The following is a 21,164-nucleotide window of genomic DNA, read 5'->3' as shown; positions in this document are numbered from 1 at the left end:
TGTGTCGGCCGTGTCCCTTGGACACGGCCGATCACAGATCGCGGTGAATGGCCAATCACAGCGGCCATTCACCACGTGATCAAGCCGTCCAATGAGAGATGATCTCATATGTAAACATATGAGATCATCTCTCATCGCCGGTGTTCCGTGAAAAATCCATACCCGTGAGAAAACCATACCCTCGTCACTTCCGGGGCACCTACGGAGGGTATGGATTTCTCACGGTAGTTTAACTTGCGGCGCTTACATTAAAACAGCTCATCTGAAACGTAAATCATCTCCGCTCTTCGCCCTGTCACTGCCCTCATCTCCGGTAATAAATATAAAAGCGGATCACGGAGCCGCGATCGCCGTCACATTTACATCTCATACACCCGCCGCCGCTTTTATATTTATTACCGGAGATGAGGGCAGTGACAGGGCGAAGAGCGGAGATGATTTACGTTTCAGATGAGCTGCTTTAATGTAAGCGCCGCAAGTTTTACATTAGACACAGTGCCGTGAGAATTTCATGCCCACCGAGCATGCGCACTTGTCTAATTCTTTAATGTTCAATCACGTATCCGGGGCTCTGAGCATGCGCACTGCTGCGCTGCTCAGCTGTTTCAGCCCGGAAGTGACGAGGGTATGGTTTCTCCACGGGGTATGGTTTTTTAACGTTACACCGGCGCTCCTTCCTCACACAGACACTGCAGTGTGAGGAAGGAGGGGGAGCCGACAGCCGCTGGGGACACACAGCAATGTAATCAGGGCACTGATCACCAGTGCCCTGATTACTAAAGGTAAAAGAACCACACACATTGCCCCCCCATCAGTGCCCACAGTGCCCGCCATCAGTGCCCCCATCAATGCCCACAATCAGTGCCCATAGTGCTGCCAGTCAGTGCCCATCAGTGCCTGCTCATCTAGGCACTGATGAGCACTGACTGGCAGCACTATGGGCACTGAGTGTGGGCACTGATGGTGCTGCCCATCAGTGCTCATCAGTGCCGCCCATCAGTGCTCATCAGTGCCACCCGTCAGTGTCCATCAGTGCCATCCGCCAGTGCCCATCAGTGCTGCCTATCAGTGCCCATCAGTGCCGCCCGTCAGTGCCGCCTCTCAGTGCCCAGCAGTGCCACCTCTCAGTGCCCAGCAGTGCCGCCTATCAGTGCCGCCTATCAGTGCCGCCTATCAATGCGGCATATTAGTACCTCCTCATCAGTGACCATAAGTGCCACCTCATCAGTGCCCATAAGTGTCACCTCATCAGTGCCCATCAGTGCAGCCTATCAGTGCCCATCAGTGCCGCCTCATCAGCGCACATCAGTGAGGGAGAAAAATTTATTTTCAAAATTTACTCGCAGAAAATAAGAAAAACTTTTTTTTTTTTTCAAAATTTTGTGTCTTTTTTCTTTTTTTTTGTAAAAAATAAAAAACCCAGAGGTGATTACATACCACCAAAAGAAAGCTCTATTTGTGTGAAAAATTTGATAAAAATTTCATATGGGTACAGTGTAGCATGACCGCGCAATTGTCATTCAAAGCGTGCGAGCGCTGAAAGCTGAAAATTGGCCTGGATGGGAAGGGTGTTTAAGTGCACAGAAGGCAAGTGGTTAAAGTCGGATTTGGATACAAAAAGATTTCCCAAGCTTTAAACATCCCAAGGAGCACTGTGCAAGCGATAATATTGAAATGGAAGGAGTATCAGACCACTGCAAATCTACGAAGACCTGGCCGTCCCTCTAAACTTTCAGCTCATACAAGGAGAAGACTGATCAGAGATGCAGCCAAGAGGCCCATGATCACTCTGGATGAACTGCAGAGATCTACAGCTGAGGTGGGAGACTCTGTCCATAGGACAACAATCAGTCGTATACTGCACAAATCTGGCCTTTATGGAAGAGTGGCAAGAAGAAAGCCATTTCTAAGCCCCCATTCACACTGGGGGGACTCACGAGGCGACTTGTGTCGCCCCAGGTCGCCCCAGGTCGCTTGACATAACCAAACCAATGTAATTGAATCAGTGCCGTCTTAATTGCCGCTATTAAGGTCGCTCCGACTTCAGAAAAGGGTCCGGTATTACTTTCAGGCGACCAGTGATCCGACCTGTCCCATATACTTCAATGGGAGTCGCCTCCTTATCTTAATTGAAGCGACCTGTAATCTGACTTGTCATCCGACTTTGCAAAAAAATGGTAGTGGGTGTCCTGACCATGGCGGCGAGCGGACGCATGGTGTGAGAGCTCCGGTCACCTCTCCTCGTCCATTGATTTATTACTGCCATCACTTACCTCGGGATGAGCTCCGGTCGCAGGCGAGGTCCCAGGAAGCCGCTCCGCACATCTCCGGGTGCCGAACTGCACAGATACTTCCCCGGGACCCGCTCCTCTACGGCCCGCACCAGCCGCTCACAGCCACGTGGGACACCTCCTGCACGGATGGCGGCTCCTACTGCTCCAATCTCCTCGACGGCTCCGCTCCTTTTCGATGGAGGCTCTCTATCCCCGACTTCCTCGGTCTCCTCGGCTCTCTCCGCCCCGACCGCTGGTATGTTCGGGGACACAGGGGATCTCCGGGCCCTGATCCAAGCCCTCCCCTCCAAGAGAGACTTTGAAGCGCTGGCCCTGCGCTTGGAGGAGGCACACGCCAGGGACATACAGGCTGTGTGCACGGAGGTGCACGGCCTGCAGGACAGAGTGTCGGCGGGCGAGCAATCGGTTACCACACTGGAGGCCCGGGTCTCTAGGCTGGAGGCGGCCCACACTGTGCAATCTCTACACGTGGGGGACATACAACTGCGGCTGGAGTAGATGGAGGATTGCAGCCGCCGGAACAACTTGAGGCTTCGGGGGCTGCTGGAGGCCACGGGACCGGAATCTCTCCCTGCCATGGTTCAGGCAATCTGCCAACGGCTGGCTCCGAATGTCCCGCCTGCCACGCTTGAATTTGACCGGGTGCATAGGGCCCTGGGCCCCCGCTCCTCAGATGCTGCACGGCCGCGCGATGTCATATGCCGGCTGCACTGCTACTCCCATAAGGAGCTTATCCTCAAGCAGGCCTGGGAGGCGGGAGACGTGGACTTTGACGGCGCAACGGTAAAAATCCTTCCGGACCTGTCGCGGGCGACGCTACAGAGAAGAGCTCTGATGCGGCCTCTGTTGGAGCGAATCCGCCAGTTGGGATGCACGTATCGGTGGGGTTTCCCCATATCTCTCACGATTCGCAAAGGCACTGCATCCTTCACGGTGTACCACCCAGATGACCTGCCGGACCTCTTTGTTTTTCTGGAGATGGAGCCAATGGAGGTCCCTAACTGGCTGCAACACCTGCAGGCCCCGAGCCGTCGCTCGACGTCCCGCTACGGTACTGGTAGGGGCCTTCCGCCCCGCACACTGAGGAGGACCCGGCGAACACCGCCCGAGCCGGCGCCATCTGCGCGGGAAGCCTGATGACCCGGAACACCGCCTTCTGAGCCGGATCTACAGATGAGTACTGTGTCTATGTTTTTCTTGGTTGCCCTGGCTTGAGCCCCGGTCCTCTACTGCCCAGTGAGTGACTTCGGGGCATTGTTCTGCTGTCCCCCCCCTCCCTTTCTGCCCTGGTCGCTCCTGCCGGTGGAGTTGGGGTCGAGACCGTTAGGGTTCCGGACGTTGCCGGGGCGCCCCCCCCTTGCCTGTCCTCGGACTGTGGACTGTGACTGCTGCACCGCTTGGACCCCCACGTTGCAGGCCCGGACTTGGACTGCTGGGGCCTCTCTGCCCGCACGGCCCCCCCCTTCCCCCCCTTGCGGACTGGAACCCGGATGACCTGGCCCATCTACCCTCTGTTTGCCAATACGGCTACGTGTTCCACTCTCTGTGGGGACCCCCGACCTCGGGGGCTCCCTGGATGCTACTTCTACAGATGTTGAGTTGTACTTTGTGTATCCGGATAAGGGTGACATGTTTATTGTGATGGGTTGGGGGTGGGGGGGGGTGTTGCTGGGCCTCCTATATTGCTGTTAAGCCGGGGCTCCTGGAGGATGGTTGTGGGACAATGGGGGGTCTGTGGCTTGTTAGGGCTCTCCGCTGGTGGGGGATGGGGTGCGGGGGGGGGGGGCTGGCGGGGCCGTACCTCCACTATGGGGACCGGGGCGGGAGGGGCTATGGATATGTGTTTCGGTTTTAACAGTCGCATCTGATTGGGCTCGGGGGGCGGGATGGGAGGGCCCTGGCCCTCGGTACTTCGTTGGGCGCCCCCCTCTGCTCTCCTGTCATTGCGCAGTGGGTAGACGGGGGTGTCTGGGTTAATGGTGTTCATGTTGACTACTGATGTTTATGCAGTAATGTTATATATATGTTTTTGGCAGTAATTTCAGTTTATTCTTCTGGCTTGATGTTCATATGGACGGGGGGGGGGGGGGGTTCTGGCCGTGGAGCTGTCGTGTTTTGAGTCGCACTCCACCTTCAGACACTTGACCCCCACTAGGCTTACACCCCTTCCGTGGGTCCTTCCACCCCTGTGGTAGGGACCTTGGGGTGTCTCTTTTCCTTGCCTACTAGAGTTCTTTCTCCCCTCCTCTTTCTCTCCTCTAACTCCCCCCCTCTTTTCTGTTTCGGTACCCGATCCCGGACGAGCTTGGGTCTCCCCCACCCTCTTTCTTTCGTCTTCTCCTCTTCCCGCTCTCCTACGCTTCTTGTCTTCTCTTCCCTCCCCCCCGCCCCCCCCTCTTTCCCCTAACCTACTCCTCCCTCCCTGCCCGGTGTAACCCCCTGTCTTCCGTCCCCTATGGATCCCGTGCGGGTGACCTCCCTGAATGCTGGGGGGCTTAACGTCCCCGAAAAGAGGCATGTCCTCTTGGGGGAGTTGCGACGCCTTCACTCGGATGTGGCCTTCGTCCAAGAGACCCATTTCCGGGACGGCTCTTTGCCCCTACTCCAGAACAGATTTTATCCATGTGCATACCATGCCGCCAACTCGGAGTCCAAATCCAAAGGGGTATCAATTTTGATATCGAGCCGCCTGCCGTGGACCCTCCTGGATCGCAGGGCGGACCCCGGAGGCAGATTCCTGTTCCTTAAGGGCCGCCTCGGGGAGGTCAGGGTCACACTTGCTACCCTCTATGCCCCCAATGCTGGCCAGGAGACGTTCCTTCGGAAGTCTCTGACGGCTCTGTTGGACTTCTCGGAGGGTAAGCTCCTCCTGGGCGGCGATTTCAATATCCCTCTTGACCCTGCATTGGACACTTCCACGGGTTCCTCTTCGATCTCCAGAGGTCGCAGACGGCAGGTCCACTCTCTGCTTCATGATCTTCAGCTTGTTGATGCGTGGCGCCTTCTCCACGTGGGGGAACACGACTATACATACTTCTCGGTTCCCCACCAGGCTTACTCTCGCATTGACCTGTTCTTGCTCCCGCACCGTCTTCTACAAGACGTGGTGGAGGTGACGATTGGCACCATCAACTGGTCGGACCATGCCCCGGTGACCCTCTCAGTAAACCTCAGTGGCACCGCCCGGGAGTCGGACTGGCACTGGAGGCTGAACGAGAGCCTTTTACAGGACCCGGAGGTCCTGGCTGATGTTACCCAACAGCTGCAGACATTCTTCCGACTCAATACCATCCAGGATAGTGATCCGGCTGTGATATGGGAGGCGCACAAGGCGGTGGTGAGGGGAGTATTTATGAAACACGGTGCGAGGTTGAAGAAAGCCAGGGAGGCCCAGCTGACGAGTCTGCTGGCTGCAGTGCACTCTATTGAAGACCACCACAAACGGAATCCAGACCAGGGAGGGGGGCAGGAGTTGACCCGTTTCGAGAGCAGATTGCGGACCTACTGCGCTATAAGGCCAAGGCGGTGCTACAAAAGTGCACGCGATACTCGTATGAATCCGGGGACAAATGCGGGCGCATGTTGGCAAGATCCCTCCGGGAACAACAAACGGCGTCCTACGTCCCCTGGTTGCTGGACTCCAAGGGATCTAAGGTCCACCTCCCTAAGGAGGTCTCTCGCTGTTTCGGGGCCTTCTACGGCCGTCTATATGGTCTCCCTCAGAGGACCTCTCATCAGGAAGCAGTGGCATCTTATTTGGACTCGGTCAATTTGCCACGCGTGGCCTCCCCTGATCGGGAGGAGATGGACTCCCCCTTCACCTTGGAGGAGGTGTCGGCGGTCATCGCTTCTGCCAAACGGGGTAAGGCTCCCGGCCCGGATGGGTTCACGGTGGCCTACTACCAGCAACTATGTGATATCCTGCCCCCCCCCCCCCTGCTGCAGCTTTTCAATGCGGTGGGCGACACCGTCTCTTTCCGGGAGGAGGCGTTGAGCGCGCATATTTCGGTGATCCCCAAGGAGGGTAAGGACCCCTCGGCCTGCGGGAGTTATCGCCCGATTTCACTGCTTAACGCGGACCTGAAGTTCTTTACTAAACTACTGGCCCTTCGCATACAAACTCACCTACCTGCCCTGGTGCATTTGGACCAAGTGGGGTTTGTCCCCACACGTGAGGCTAGGGACAATACGATCAGGGTGGTCAATTTGGTACATCAGGCGCGTCGCCCCCCTGTCCCCACTGTCTTTTTGAGCACGGACGCGGAAAAGGCGTTCGACCGGGTCAACTGGTCCTATATGTTTACGGCTCTCCGTAGAGTTGGCCTGGGCGACCGGATCCTCTCCTGGATTCGAGGGGTGTACACTAACCCCAGCGCTAAGGTGAAGGTGAACGGGGTTCTCTCGGACCCTATTAGCATTTCCAACGGGACGCGGCAGGGCTGCCCCCTGTCGCCATTGCTCTTCGCGCTCTCATTGGAGCCATTCTTAACTAAGGTCCGGGCGAGCCCCGATATTTCGGGCCTCACGGTGGGGACTTCGGTGCACAAGGTGTTTGCGTACGCAGATGACCTCCTGTTTTCCCTGACCCAACCTCTGATTTCCCTACCATGCCTTCTGAAGGAATTTGAACTCTTCGGTGCTGTCTCAAATCTCAAAATAAATTTCTCTAAGTCGGAGGTCATGGGGTCGCGCTGACTAAGCCGGTGCGGAATACCCTGACCCAAGACTTCCCTTTTAAATGGGCCGCGGGGGGACTCCGGTACCTGGGCACCTGGATCTCCCCTAATCCGGCAGATCTGTTCCGCCTCAACTTCCCTCCACTCCTGGTGAATATCCGCGCGCTCCTCGCACGATGGACCACGGGGCTCCATTCGTGGTTCGGGAGGTGCAACATCATCAAAATGACGATACTCCCTAAATTGCTGTACTTGATGCAAGCACTCCCCATATCTATCCCGGCGGTCTTCTTTCGGAGAGTCGACTCCGCCTTTACTCAATTCGTGTGGGCGGGCCGGAGGCCACGCCTGGCTCGACGCTTCCTGGTCTTGCCCAAACCGCATGGCGGGGTGGCTTTACCCGACGTCAAGCAATACTACCAGGCTGTAATGCTGACGCAATGGATTGACTGGGCTCGGCATGCAGACTTGAAGCAATGGGTCACTCTGGAGGCCTCTCTGTTTAACGTGTCGTTGCCTGGAGCACCCTTGATTCCACGGGTCCTACCAGTGGAGGTCCGACAGCATCCCTTGATTGGGCCGACAGTTAGGGCGTGCTCCTCCATCGTGTTAGGTAAAGGGCTGGCGGACGCAAAGGGGCCACTGTACCCGATTTTGGGGAACCCACGCTTCACTCCGGGCTGTGAGAGAGACAGGTTTGGTGAGTTGGTTCAGGGTGGCATCTCTCAGGCTTCCCATTTTATTCAGAATAATCAATGGCCTTCACTTTCTCAGCTCACCACGCCGGAAAGGCAGGTACCGCCTGTCTAGGTGGCAGGCTCTACAATTGCTCCATTTTCTTCGGGAACTGGGTCCAGCGTCGATCTTCCAGAGGGACATGCTGCCTCTTGAGCTCCTTTTGAGGTCACAGGGGCACATGCCCCATGCACTCTCCCAGCTGTATTCGCTCCTGTCCCAGCCCCCGGAGGACTTCGTCCTGCCAGGGATTCTCAAGTGGGATTTGGAACTTGATCGGAGTTTCACGGAATCACAACGACGCACCATTGTCCGATTCGCACTGAAGTCCTCCATCTGCACACGTATCCAAGAGTCCAACTACAAAATCCTCACCCATTGGTATTACTCTCCTGATAAACTCAGCCGCGTCTTTCCAGGCACCTCGGACAGATGCTGGCGGTGCCAGTTGGATAAGGGTACCATCTCCCACATCTTTTGGAGTTGCCCTAAGTTGGGCGAATTCTGGACCGAGGTCCGCCGCATTACACAACGGATGACGGAAAGAGTCATCCCGGAAGACCCAGCGTTCTTCCTATTGCATTGTTCGGGCATGGCCCCGAAGCGATATAAGCGCTCTGTGCTGCGTCATCTTTTGGACGCGGCGAAATCATGCATTAGTTTATGCTGGAAAAGCTCGACCCCTCCTACGATCGCCCTCTGGCTACAGAGGGTGAAATGGATTAACGAGTTGGAGGACCTGGTACTGACGGCAAGTGGACGGAGGGAGCAATATACTAAGACGTGGGCCTGCTGGAATGAGTTCATACTCTCGGATGAGGGCCGACTATTGGGTGCGCCTCCCCAGCAGTAGGAGTCCGATTGGACTGTTGAGTCGCCCGTGCGGGACCCCTCCCTACCCTTAGTCCCTTTCTGCCCTGTCTAACCCCCCTTCACCCCGCTCTTTCCCTGCGTCTACCCTCCCCCCCATTTTTTGTTTCTCCTGGCCCCCCACTCTCTATCATTCCTTGTGCCCTACTCCTACCTACACTTCTTGTTTCCTTTAGCCCTTTCCTGATCCCCCCTTATTTCCTAGTCCCTGTTTCTGGGCACCCTCCCCCTGCTATCGAGAAAATACCATAGAATGCATGACCCCGGGACGTGCACGTTAGAACACACGATCCTAGGTCATGATATTGCGGAAATGTGGAGCTTATAACCCTTTGGTTTTGATGGTTCAACCTTTCCTATGGGACTATGTCTATTACACTTTCTAGTGACCATCTCGACCGATATGTCATACTTTGTTTGTTTATCTATTTGCTAACGCACTTTGCATTCTGTATTTGTATTTGCTTTCTATGCAAAACCTAAATAAAGAATTTGAAAAAAAAAAAAAAATGGTAGTGAAAAAGAAAAGAGCATAATTTTCATTAAAAAATGAATATGTCTTCTGTCAACCTGGCCGTTTTTCTTGCAGGCATTTAGCGGGCATTTTTTAGGCAGGCATGTAATTTTTTGGATTTCGTTTCTGGGGGGTCTAAAAAGTGTCCCTGTCAAGTTTCAGCTCTGTAGCATGTCCAGAACCCCTAAAAAAAAATCATTTTTCTTTTAATTTTTTGTAGTGTCTTACCAGCTGTCTTTTTTTCTTGCAGGCATTTAGCGGGCATTTTTTTAGGCAGGCATGTCATTTTTTGGATTTCGTTTCTGGGGGGTCTAAAAAGTGTCCCTGTCAAGTTTCAGCTCTGTAGCATGTCCAGAACCCCTAAAAAAAAATCATTTTTCTTTTAATTTTTAGTAGTGACTTACCAGCTGTCTTTTTTTCTTTCTGGCATTTAGCGGGCATTTTTTTAGGCAGGCATGTCATTTTTTTGGATTTAGTGTCTGGGGGGTCTAAAAAGTGTCCCTGTCAAGTTTCAGCTCTGTAGCATGTCCAGAACCCCTAAAAACCATAATTTTTACTATATTTTCTGTAATACGGCTTCTCTGCAGCTGGCTTTTTTTCTTTCTGGCATTTAGCGGGCATTTTTTTAGGCAGGCATGTCATTTTTTGGATTTCGTTTCTGGGGGTCTAAAAAGTGTCCCTGTCAAGTTTCATCTCTGTAGCATGTCCAGAACCCCTAAAAAAAAAATTTTTCTTTTAATTTTTTGTAGTGTCTTACCAGCTGTCTTTTTTTTTTGCAGGCATTTAGCGGGCATTTTTTTAGGCAGGAATGTCATTTTTTGGATTTAGTGTCTGGGGGGTCTAAAAAGTGTCCCTGTCAAGTTTTAGCTCTGTAGCATGCCCAGAACCCCTAAAAAACATCATTTTTACTATATTTTCTGTAATACAGCTTCTCTGCAGCTGGCTTTTTTTCTTTCTGGCATTTAGCGGGCATTTTTTTAGGCAGGCATGTCATTTTTTGGATTTCGTTTCTGGGGGGTCTAAAAAGTGTCCCTGTCAAGTTTCAGCTCTGTAGCATGTCCAGAACCCGTAAAAAAAAATCATTTTTCTGATAATTTTTAGTAGTGTCTTACCAGCTGTCTTTTTTTCTTTCTGGCATTTAGCGGGCATTTTTTTAGGCAGGCATGTCATTTTTTGGATTTCGTTTCTGGGGGGTCTAAAAAGTGTCCCTGTCAAGTTTCAGCTCTGTAGCATGTCCAGAACCCCTAAAAACCATAATTTTTACTATATTTTCTGTAATACGGCTTCTCTGCAGCTGGCTTTTTTTCTTTCTGGCATTTAGCGGGCATTTTTTTAGGCAGGCATGTCATTTTTTGGATTTCGTTTCTGGGGGTCTAAAAAGTGTCCCTGTCAAGTTTCATCTCTGTAGCATGTCCAGAACCCCTAAAAAAAGAATTTTTCTTTTAATTTTTTGTAGTGTCTTACCAGCTGTCTTTTTTTTTTGCAGGCATTTAGCGGGCATTTTTTTAGGCAGGAATGTCATTTTTTGGATTTAGTGTCTGGGGGGTCTAAAAAGTGTCCCTGTCAAGTTTTAGCTCTGTAGCATGCCCAGAACCCCTAAAAAACATCATTTTTACTATATTTTCTGTAATACAGCTTCTCTGCAGCTGGCTTTTTTTCTTTCTGGCATTTAGCGGGCATTTTTTTAGGCAGGCATGTCATTTTTTGGATTTCGTTTCTGGGGGGTCTAAAAAGTGTCCCTGTCAAGTTTCAGCTCTGTAGCATGTCCAGAACCCCTAAAAAAAAATCATTTTTCTGATAATTTTTAGTAGTGTCTTACCAGCTGTCTTTTTTTCTTTCTGGCATTTAGCGGGCATTTTTTTAGGCAGGCATGTCATTTTTTGGATTTCGTTTCTGGGGGGTCTAAAAAGTGTCCCTGTCAAGTTTCAGCTCTGTAGCATGTCCAGAACCCCTAAAAACCATAATTTTTACTATATTTTCTGTAATACGGCTTCTCTGCAGCTGGCTTTTTTTCTTTCTGGCATTTAGCGGGCATTTTTTTAGGCAGGCATGTCATTTTTTGGATTTCGTTTCTGGGGGTCTAAAAAGTGTCCCTGTCAAGTTTCATCTCTGTAGCATGTCCAGAACCCCTAAAAAAAAAATTTTTCTTTTAATTTTTTGTAGTGTCTTACCAGCTGTCTTTTTTTTTTGCAGGCATTTAGCGGGCATTTTTTTAGGCAGGAATGTCATTTTTTGGATTTAGTGTCTGGGGGGTCTAAAAAGTGTCCCTGTCAAGTTTTAGCTCTGTAGCATGCCCAGAACCCCTAAAAAACATAATTTTTACTATATTTTCTGTAATACGGCTTCTCTGCAGCTGGCTTTTTTTCTTTCTGGCATTTAGCGGGCATTTTTTTAGGCAGGCATGTCATTTTTTGGATTTCGTTTCTGGGGGGTCTAAAAAGTGTCCCTGTCAAGTTTCAGCTCTGTAGCATGTCCAGAACCCCTAAAAAAAAATCATTTTTCTGATAATTTTTAGTAGTGTCTTACCAGCTGTCTTTTTTTCTTTCTGGCATTTAGCGGGCATTTTTTTAGGCAGGCATGTCATTTTCTGGATTTAGTGTCTGGGGGGTCTAAAAAGTGTCCCTGTCAAGTTTCAGCTCTGTAGCATGTCCAGAACTCCTAAAAAACATCATTTTTACTATATTTTCTGTAATACGGCTTCTCTGCGGCTGGCTTTTTTTCTTGCAGGCATTTAGCGGGCATTTTTTTAGGCAGGCATGTCATTTTTGGGATTTAGTGTCTGGGTGTCTAAAAAGTGTACCTGTCAAGTTTCAGCTCTGTAGCATGTCCAGAACCCCTAAAAAACAGCATTTTTACTATATTTTCTGTAATACGGCTTCTCTGCGGCTGGCTTTTTTTCTTGCAGACATTTTGCGGGCATTTTTTGGGCGTCTTTGGAGGCATGTGCTTCTTAAAAATTATAGGAAAAAAGCTCTTTTTTTTTTTTTTTACGTTTTTTTAAAAAAAAAAAAAAAAAACAGGAAAAGGAAATTAGGTCACAAGACATCATATTGTGATTGGCCAAATAAAAAGTCACCTCGCGAGTAGGTCGCGTCAAAGTCGCGCTAAGTCGCGCCAAAGTCGTGCTGGAAGCGACGCTACTTTAGTGGTAGCGGCAATGTGAACCAGCACTTAAAGATATCCATAAAAAGTGTCATTTAAAGTTTGCTACAAGCCACCTGGGAGACACACCAAACATGCGGAAGAAGGTGCTCTGGTCAGATGAAACCAAAATCGAACTTTTTGGCAACAATGCAAAACGTTATGTTTGGCATAAAAGCAACACAGCTCATCAACCTGAACACACCATCCCCACTGTTAAAAATGGTGGTGGCAGCATCATGGTTTGGGCCTGCTTTTCAGCAGGGACAGGGAAGATGGTTAAAATTGACGGGAAGATGGATGGAGCCAAATACAGTAACAGGACCATTCTGGAAGAAAACCTGATGGAGTTTGCAAAAGACCTGAGACTGGGACGGAGATTTGTCTTCCAACAAGACAATGATCCAAAACATAAAGCAAAATCTACAATGGAATGGTTCACAAATAAGCATATCCAGGTGTTAGAATGGCCAAGTCAAAGTCCAGACCTGAATGCAATTGAGAATCTGTGGAAAGAACTGAAAACTGCTGTTCACAAACGCTCTCCATCCAACCTCACTGAGCTCGAGCTGTTTGCAAGGAGGAATGGGCAAAAATTTCAGTCTCTCGATGTGCAAAACTGATAGAGACATACCCCAAGTGACTTACAGCTGTAATCGCAGCAAAAGGTGGCGCTACAAAGTATTAACTTAAGGGGGCTGAATCATTTTGCACGCCCTATTTTTCAGTTTTTTATTTGTTAAAAAACTTCAAAATATCCAATAAATTTCGATCCACTTCATGATTGTGTCCCACTTGTTGTTGATTCTTCACAAAAAAATACAGATTTATATCTTTATGTTTGAAGCCTGAAATGTGGCAAAAGGTCGAAAAGTTCAAGGGGGCCGAATACTTTCACAAGGCACTGTGTGTACTTGGCCTTATCCAAAGCACTTAGTGTGGTTCCTATCTCCTCTCTCCTTCCTCTGCTTTCTGCATGAGTCACTTCTGTGTTTATGCTGACACCAGACAATCCCAGAAAAAGGCTCCGCCCCCCCCTCCAGCACACAGAAGATGATTGATAGTCTCAGCTGTGTATGTTTCCATATGAGACTGTGTAGAGTGGGGTGTCCTTTCCCTCCACTCAGGCCTCAGATTACATTCAGCTCTCTGCTCTATACTGTACAGTGTGTGACATCAGATCCCCACCCCCTGCTATCTGAAACTCAGAAATTCTGTATACATTCTCTACTTTTAACTGCTGTAGAGGAGAGAGGGCCACAGATAAACAAGTACAACTTATGTAGGAGGAAAGATTTATCTCTTTGTATCACCTGAGGCTACTCACTATACAGTGCATTCGGAAAGTATTCACAGCGCTTCACTTTTTCCACATGTTGTTATGTAACAGCCTTATTCCAAAATTAATTAAATTCATTACGTTCCTCAAAATTCTACAAACAATACCCCATAATGACAACATGAAAAAAGTTTGTTTAAAATCTTTGCAAATTTATTTAAAAAAAAAAATCACATGTACATAAGTATTCACAGCCTTTGTTCAATACTTTGTTGAAGCACCTATGGCACCAATTACAGCCTCCAGTCTTTTTGAGTATGATGCTACAAGCTTGGCACACCTATTTTTGGGCAGTTGCTCCCATTCTTCTTTGCAGGACCTCTCAAGCTCCATCAGGTTGGATGGGGAGCGTCGGTGCACAGCCATTTTCAGATCTCTCCAGAGATGTTCAATCAGGCTCAAGTCTGGGTTCAAGTCTGGGCCACTCAAGAACATTCACAGAGTTGTCCCAAAGCCATTCATTTGTTATCTTGGCTGTGTGCTTAGGGTCATTGTGCTGCTGGTCCCAGTCTGAGGTCCAGAGCGCTCTGGAGCAGCTTTTCATCAAGGATGTCTCTGCACATTACTGCATTCATCTTTTTCCCGATCCTTACTAGTCTCCCAGTTCCTGCCACTGAAAAACATCCCCACAGCATGATGCTGCCACCACCATGCTTCACTGTAGGGATGTTATTGGCCAGATGATTAGCAGTGCCTGGTTTCCTCCAGACAGAACGCTTGCCATTCAGGCTAAATAGTTCAATCATTGTTTCATCAGACCAGAGAATTTTGTTTCTCATGGTCTGAGTATCCTTCAGGTGTCTATTGGCAAACTCCAGGCTTGCTGTCATGTGCCTTTTACTGAGAAGTGGCTTTCGTCTGGCCTCTCTACCATACAGACCTGATTGGTGGAGTGCTGCGGAGATGGTTGTTCTTCTGGAAGGTTCTCCTCTCTCCACTGAGAAATGCAGGAGCTCTGTCAGTGTGACCATAGGGTTCTTGGTCATCTCCCTGACTAAGGCCTTTCTCCCCAGACTACTCAGTTTGGCTAGGAAGAGTCCTAGAGGTTCCAAACTTCTTCTATTTAAGGTTGATGGAGGCCACTGTGCCCATTGGGTCCTTTAATGCTGCAGAAATGTTTCTGTACCCTTCCTCAGATCTGTGCCACAATACAATCCTGTCTCGGAGGTCTACAGACAATTGCTTGGACTTCATGGCTTGTTTGTGCTCTGACAAGCACTGTTAACTGTGGGACCCTATATAGACAGGTATGTGCCTTTCCAAATCATGTCCAATCAAATGAATTTACCACAGGTGGACTCCAATCAAGTTGTAGAAACATCCCAAGGATGATCAGTGGAAAGAGGATGCACCTGAGCTAAATTTTGAGTGTCATGGCAAAGGCTGTAAATACTTATGTACATGGGATTTGTTGTATTGTTTGTAGAATTTTGAGAAAAATAATAAATTTATTCTGTTTTAGAAAAAGGCTGCAACATAACAGAATGTGGAAAAAGGCTGCAACATAACAGAATGTGGAAAAAGTAATGTGCTGTGAATACTTCCCGGATGCACTGTAGGTATATATATATACATATAAGGGTTTACAACCACCTTCATTTTAATTTTAAGATTTGCATACAGTTGAATAGATAAACCTGTTGTTTGTACACTGGTTCCAGAGTACTTTTTGAGCATTTCTAAACCTCTCAATATCTGGGATTAGCTGTATAGGGTAGGGATTACTCAATGTTTTTTTTTTTTGATTACCCAGTTGACTGTCTTGAACTTGGCCTCTCATTGTCTCTTTCACCACATGCCTGATCTCCTGTGATGATAGTGGTAATCCATTACGCTTCTTAGCAATGATATCAGCAATTCGAAACTGGAAATTATCTTGAAAAGAGAACAAGAAAATATAAAATCAAGAGCATTTGCAAGTATTTAATGACTCATACAAAAGTAACAATAAAACACACAAATATATGAAACCTTATTTATTAATGACAGTTAAAGAATCCACTGAAGCTTGGCTCTCACCTATGCAGGCTGCTGTTAGCCTACCTGACAGGGCCCCACCCCCTCATTTAAAGTGACTGAGGACATAGACTTGTCAGTCCCTTTCTCTGCAGCCTCAGCTGCACAGATGAATAGGAAGCGCTCTGAGGCTTCCTGCTCATTCACAGACTGAAGCATAGTAAACACAGTTTACTATGCTTCAGTGATGAATGGACACAGGAGTGATTGCTACAGGTCACTTACTGTGTTCGTTCGGCCAATAAAGGACATATTTACCGGCCCCTTCACCCGCTCTTCATCCTGAAACATCCCTCTGTGTGCCCGCAGCAGCTGCCAGCAGGAGAGGAAGGAAGCCGACAGCGCTGCAGCGGAAGGAGGCACACAGGGGGGCCCAGACAGCAAATGAAGGGGCACATGTGCTAGAACCAATCCCCCTGCAGTGCAGCCAGAAGGATAAAGAGCAGAAGTTAGCAGCACCGTAGGGGGAGGCAGGGGAGGATCGGTGTTTGCAATAAGACAATACAGATGGGCCTCCTGCTCAGCAGATGCTTGGACCCCCCTTTTGAGCTGATGGGGCCCGGGCCAAGTACAGGAGGGCTGGCTGTACTGCTTTATCAGCCGCCCTGCACCTATGTGATTATCTTTTTAGTATAATATCTCTAAGTTTTCCTAAAAGTATAACTCCACCTAAAGGGCAAACCACAAAGTAAAAAAAAATCCAGATATAAGTATGTTTCTATTTTTTGAGTATTTTTGTGCTGTTCCAAATCAAATTTCCTGCCAGCTGAATAGACTGGATACACTGTTGGAAATTATTTTAAGAAAAATTTTCCATCCTGCTCCTTCGAAAATATATATTATTTTTTTTTTTAACAGAGTGACAATTCAGTAAACTTTTAATGTAAAAGGACATGGTGCATTGGAACACTTTACTCACAGCGCATATCAATGGCTGTGCAATCAGTGTGGCTTGCTGGTGTGAACAAACCCTTAAAGTCTATCTCCAGGCAATGCTTTGATTTATTTTGTTGACCAGAGGGTAAAAAGCTATGAGCCCCGCAACATTTTCTGGCTGTTTGTGATTTCTCTTCGCTCAGCCCACACATGAAGTAAGCGGATATTTTTTCGGTGAATGGGGAATGTTTATCCATGGTAGCTAAATGTAGCACCCTACAGGAAGGTGCTAGGTAAAATGTATAGTGGGCCTTGTCTGCCTAACAGCAGGGCTGTGATTTGTTAGGTAGGGTGTCAGGACTTCCAGATGTGCCTGCTGAGGGGAGAAGTATCCCCACTGGCTCCTGTGAGAGGCTTCTCATAGGGCAGTGTGGGAAGCCCAATCAGGGGACACATCCCAGCTTGTAACTACCCCAGAAGGCAGATTATGCTGCAAAGGATTCTGGGAGTGGGTATAAGTTTGGGGAGAAGTGCCTGGCACGGTGTCTTTGGCGGGAGAAGAGTCCCAGGAAGGAGAGTGCGGCTGTCTCTCCTCCTGTCTGAGGAAGGTGGATGTCTCGGGGTGTCGTCTGAGTGTCCAGAGAGCGCTGAGTTGAGCTGAGGGGATCCGGTGTGCCCAGAGCCTGCGGAGAGAGAGAGAGAGGCCCAGTCCCAGGGAATCCTGAGGATACTGCCCCTGGGGTTCGCCTGAAGTGTTAGAGGGGACCACTCCGGAAGAGGTTCTGGGATCCAGTGTCAGCTAGCTGTAAAGGGGGGTGCCTAGGTAGAGGAGTCTGAAGTTATAAAGGGGGTACCGGCAGTCTGGGCCCTGAATTGTTCAGAGAATGTCAGTGAAGCGACAGTTACACAAAGTTCTACAAGATACTACCTCAAGCTGTACCTAGAGGGGGGAAAGTTTTTAGTGACTTCTGCAGCACAGAACTGTCAGGAGTTCTACAGCTCAGTCTTGGATCTACAGGACTATAAGTCGGGGATTCAACACTTCTTCAGCTACACAGAGAGTTCTCAGAGTTAGTGAGCGTTGGCTGGCGCCGGCTGGCGTCAAGGAAGTGCCAACCGGCATTTTTCAGGAACAAAGTCCCATGTGTAATTAGTTTGAGCCGCAAGAAGTATCCCACTCATTCCCTTCTCCCATCCCCTTTAAATCCAATAAAAACCACAAACAAAGATGCCGGAGTTTTCGCTGCTTCAGTTGTCACACCCAGGGCCACAGCTCACATGGGCTGGAGAGAGTACCGGTTCTAATGGCAGACCCACATCAGGTCACAGGCCTGGAAACCTTGCTACATTCTAATCCACAGTTTACCAGATTATATACACAATATTGCTGTCTTAATACATGCTAAATAGTTCTATACTCAAAAGAAAATATGTAGTAGGAAACATAAGAATATTTCGTTTTAAATGGATCTGGCAGTATGCAGTATAATATAGCAGTAAAGTATAGTACAATATCCAAAACCATACCATTACATCTCTCCGCTGTTGTGGATGCCATCTGAAAAATAATAATAAGAAAATTAAAAATAGTTCTATATACAGATTATAGTCTCATTGGCAGTGATGGTTCAATCAAAATCATTTTCCATGTACAGTAAATCCTTGGATTGAGAATAATTTGGTTTTAGAGCATTTTGCAAGACAAGCAAATTTTGTTTATAAATTTTGACTTGATAAACAAGAGATGTCTTGTTATACAAGCAGCGTCAGGTCACAACTGAATATGAAAGAGAAGAGAGGCGCCTCTAAGTAGCAATATGGTTACATTTAATAAAGGTACAACATTTAGCAACTCACATGGTTGATGAATAAAACAGGCACATCTAAGTATGCAGGCATCTGGTGTAAAGCTGTCCACATAGACCGCCCTCGCACCGCCATCAACATCATCCCTTCCATGCTGCGCTCCACGAGCGCTTCAAGTCTCGCTTTCAGATCGCTCTACTGCAGGGTAGTCTTCACAGTCACGACTGCAGACTGACAGCGGTGAGAGGCGGCGGTGCGGAGGATGGTCTAGGTGGACAGCTTTACCCCAGATGTCTGCATACTTAGATGTGCCTCTTTTAATCATCAATCATGAGAGATGCTACATGTTGAACCTTCGTTAAATGTAACCCTGTTGCTACACTTAGAGGCACCTCTCTTCTCTTTTATACACTGTAGCACCTGCTGGATTTTGTTTCTAATCCCCCTGTGGAGGCTTGCTATAATCTTTTTATATGGACTATAAACTGAAGTATTTATGAATAAATGGTTGTGTGGAATAAATCATCAGAGTTTCCATTATTTCTTATTGGGAAGTTTGCTTACAAGCATCTTTCCAGAACGAAATCCAAGGTTTTACTGTACTGATTACACATCCTACCTCTAGTCACTCTGCACAAGGCCAACATTACACCTAATTATGTTCACAGCTCTCATTACAGATTCTGTGCAACCACATCCAGTGTCTATGGCCTCAAACCTCACCCGGAGCACTGGCTGAGCCTTAAATTGTACTGTAATGTAATTCAATGTACAGATGCAGCTTTGTCATGAAAATATACAAAGCTTGGGTTGGGTATCACTGACCTAAACTATTTTCTAAAGCTAACTCTTAATTCAAACCATAACACTTAAGTAGAACTAGTCTTAAAAAGGCTCCCTATGCTGACTAACCTGTGTAAAAAAGATGTAGATGCCTATTTTCAGGTCCCTGTCTATTGTTACTCACAGAGTGGCTCAGCCCTGCCCCCAGCTTCCTCGTCATTGAATTTAATTGACAGCAGCCAATGGCTCCCACAGCTGGCTCCATGTCCAGTGACAAGAGAGAGGAGAGAGCCACTGCTCTCTTGCACAGTGCTGGATCAAAATCAAGCTCAGGTAAGTATGGGGGTGGGGGCATTAATGAAAAGAATTACATTTCTGTTCTTGGGTTTGAATGCAACAATACATTTTAAGAGTTAAAGCCCAACCCCCCCCCCCCCCCCCACCACACACTGCAAGGGTTAAATGTTCATTAACTCTTGGGGATGAGGAATAGGATATAATACTTATCTTACTCCTTGCTCCTATAGGTTCCGGTGCTTATCTCCACTTTGTGAGTGTTTGTGAGTGGTGCCTTGCCAAACTCATGTACAATTGGCCCTGCATTATACTTGACAAGATCATTAAGAAGAGGCTTCAGGGGACCATTGGCACAAATGGAGGAAGCCTGCCAGAACAAGGAGTAAAGTATTATACCTTATTCCTCATCACCAGGATCTAAAGAGCATTTAATCAACCCTTGCAGTAAGGGGAGGGGGGGGGGTGGTTGATGGGTTTTTTTTTTGTCATTCTTGGAGTTGGCGTTTAAGGTTAAGGTGCAATAATCCATTTGCTTCCATCATCAGGTATTATGTAAGATACATTGACAATATTATTATCGGGACGGTAGTGAGTCACGGATACATGAATTTGTGACCCACTTCAATAGTAATAAGTGTCTTTCCTTCACTTCTGTCACTGATAAAGACACATTGGCCTTTTTAGACTTAGAGATGTGCCATGAGGGCAACCATATTTATGACAAAAACTACACTAAACCCACCGCTGGAAATTCATTTCTCCAAGTTCAAGTATCAAAGTTGCCACCATCTACGGTGGCTTAACAACATCCCCAGGAGTCAGTTTTGTAGGCTCATGATTGTGGAGCAAGCTTGTACCCTTCATAGCAGTGGTGGTGAACCTTGGCACCCCAGATGTTTTGGAACTACATTTCCCATGATGCTCATGCACTCTGCAGGGTAGTTGAGCATCATGGAAAATGTAGTTCCAAAACATCTGGGGTGCCAAGGTTCGCCATCACTGCTATATAGGAACAATCATCCTGTATCACATAAATCCACTATTTCTGACAATTCTGAGATACGTTATATTTACTCAGTTCCATTGTTGCCAGAAGATGGAACATATACTGCATAAACATTGGTCCCTACTTGAACAAGATCAGCATATTGAGCCCAAGTTTGCTTAAAGGCTCCCAATAAGCATAAGAACAAATCTTTGTTCATCTTTACCTACCTTTCTATCCATTATAGCCATGTATCAATGTCGTAAGCTCCTGTGCAAGACTTGTTGTTTTGTCCAGTATGGACAAAAGAAATTCCAAACTAAAGGAAAGACCTACAAGATCAAGGAATTCCATACATGCTCATCTGAATATGCGGTCTAGTGTTTTACCCGTCCTTGCGGTCTACTTTATGTAGGTAGAACCATACGAACACTTCACAAGCGGTTTGGAGAACATTGCCGCTTCCTCAAAGATGGTATAGACACTTTTTAGAACATCGTGTTAAATCTACAGTCAATATTAAGGTCTGGGTTATTGAGGCTATGCCTAGGGGTCTCTCTGTGGCTGAACGTTTCTAAAAACTATGCAAAAGGGAGACCTATTGGATCTATGCCCTAGATGCTTTATCTCCGGGTGGTTTAAATGAAAAATTGGAAATCAATTCTCTTTTATAACTTTTTTATGTAGAGCTTCTATGTTTTATACAATATCACTCATAGACATATCATTCCCCTTTTTTTCAGGTTTTCCCCTTTTTCAATACACATTTGGATAATTTTTATAAATATTCATCACAGTAAGTCCTATATTCTATGCAGATGTATTTTTAGCA

At 47.7% G+C, this 21,164-nt stretch overlaps 1 protein-coding gene across 1 annotated transcript in view; it reads right to left on the bottom strand.

The window, feature by feature from the left end:
- Window positions 1–21,164, bottom strand: part of TYMP (thymidine phosphorylase) — a 190,694-nt gene that overhangs the window by 132,037 nt on the left and 37,493 nt on the right. Inside the window, exons 2-3 of the mRNA XM_082256570.1 lie at window positions 17,989–18,019; window positions 15,319–15,444 (exon numbers count right to left, since the gene is read on the bottom strand). Of these exons, the coding sequence (XP_082112696.1) occupies window positions 15,319–15,444; window positions 17,989–18,019 (157 nt within the window). The remainder of the gene's footprint in view (window positions 1–15,318; window positions 15,445–17,988; window positions 18,020–21,164) is intronic.

This window comes from Pelophylax lessonae (genome assembly GCF_965119305.1).
Source record: "Pelophylax lessonae genome assembly, chromosome: 4".
Lineage (NCBI taxonomy): Eukaryota > Metazoa > Chordata > Amphibia > Anura > Ranidae > Pelophylax > Pelophylax lessonae.
This window is presented reverse-complemented; position numbering and strand designations above follow the sequence as displayed.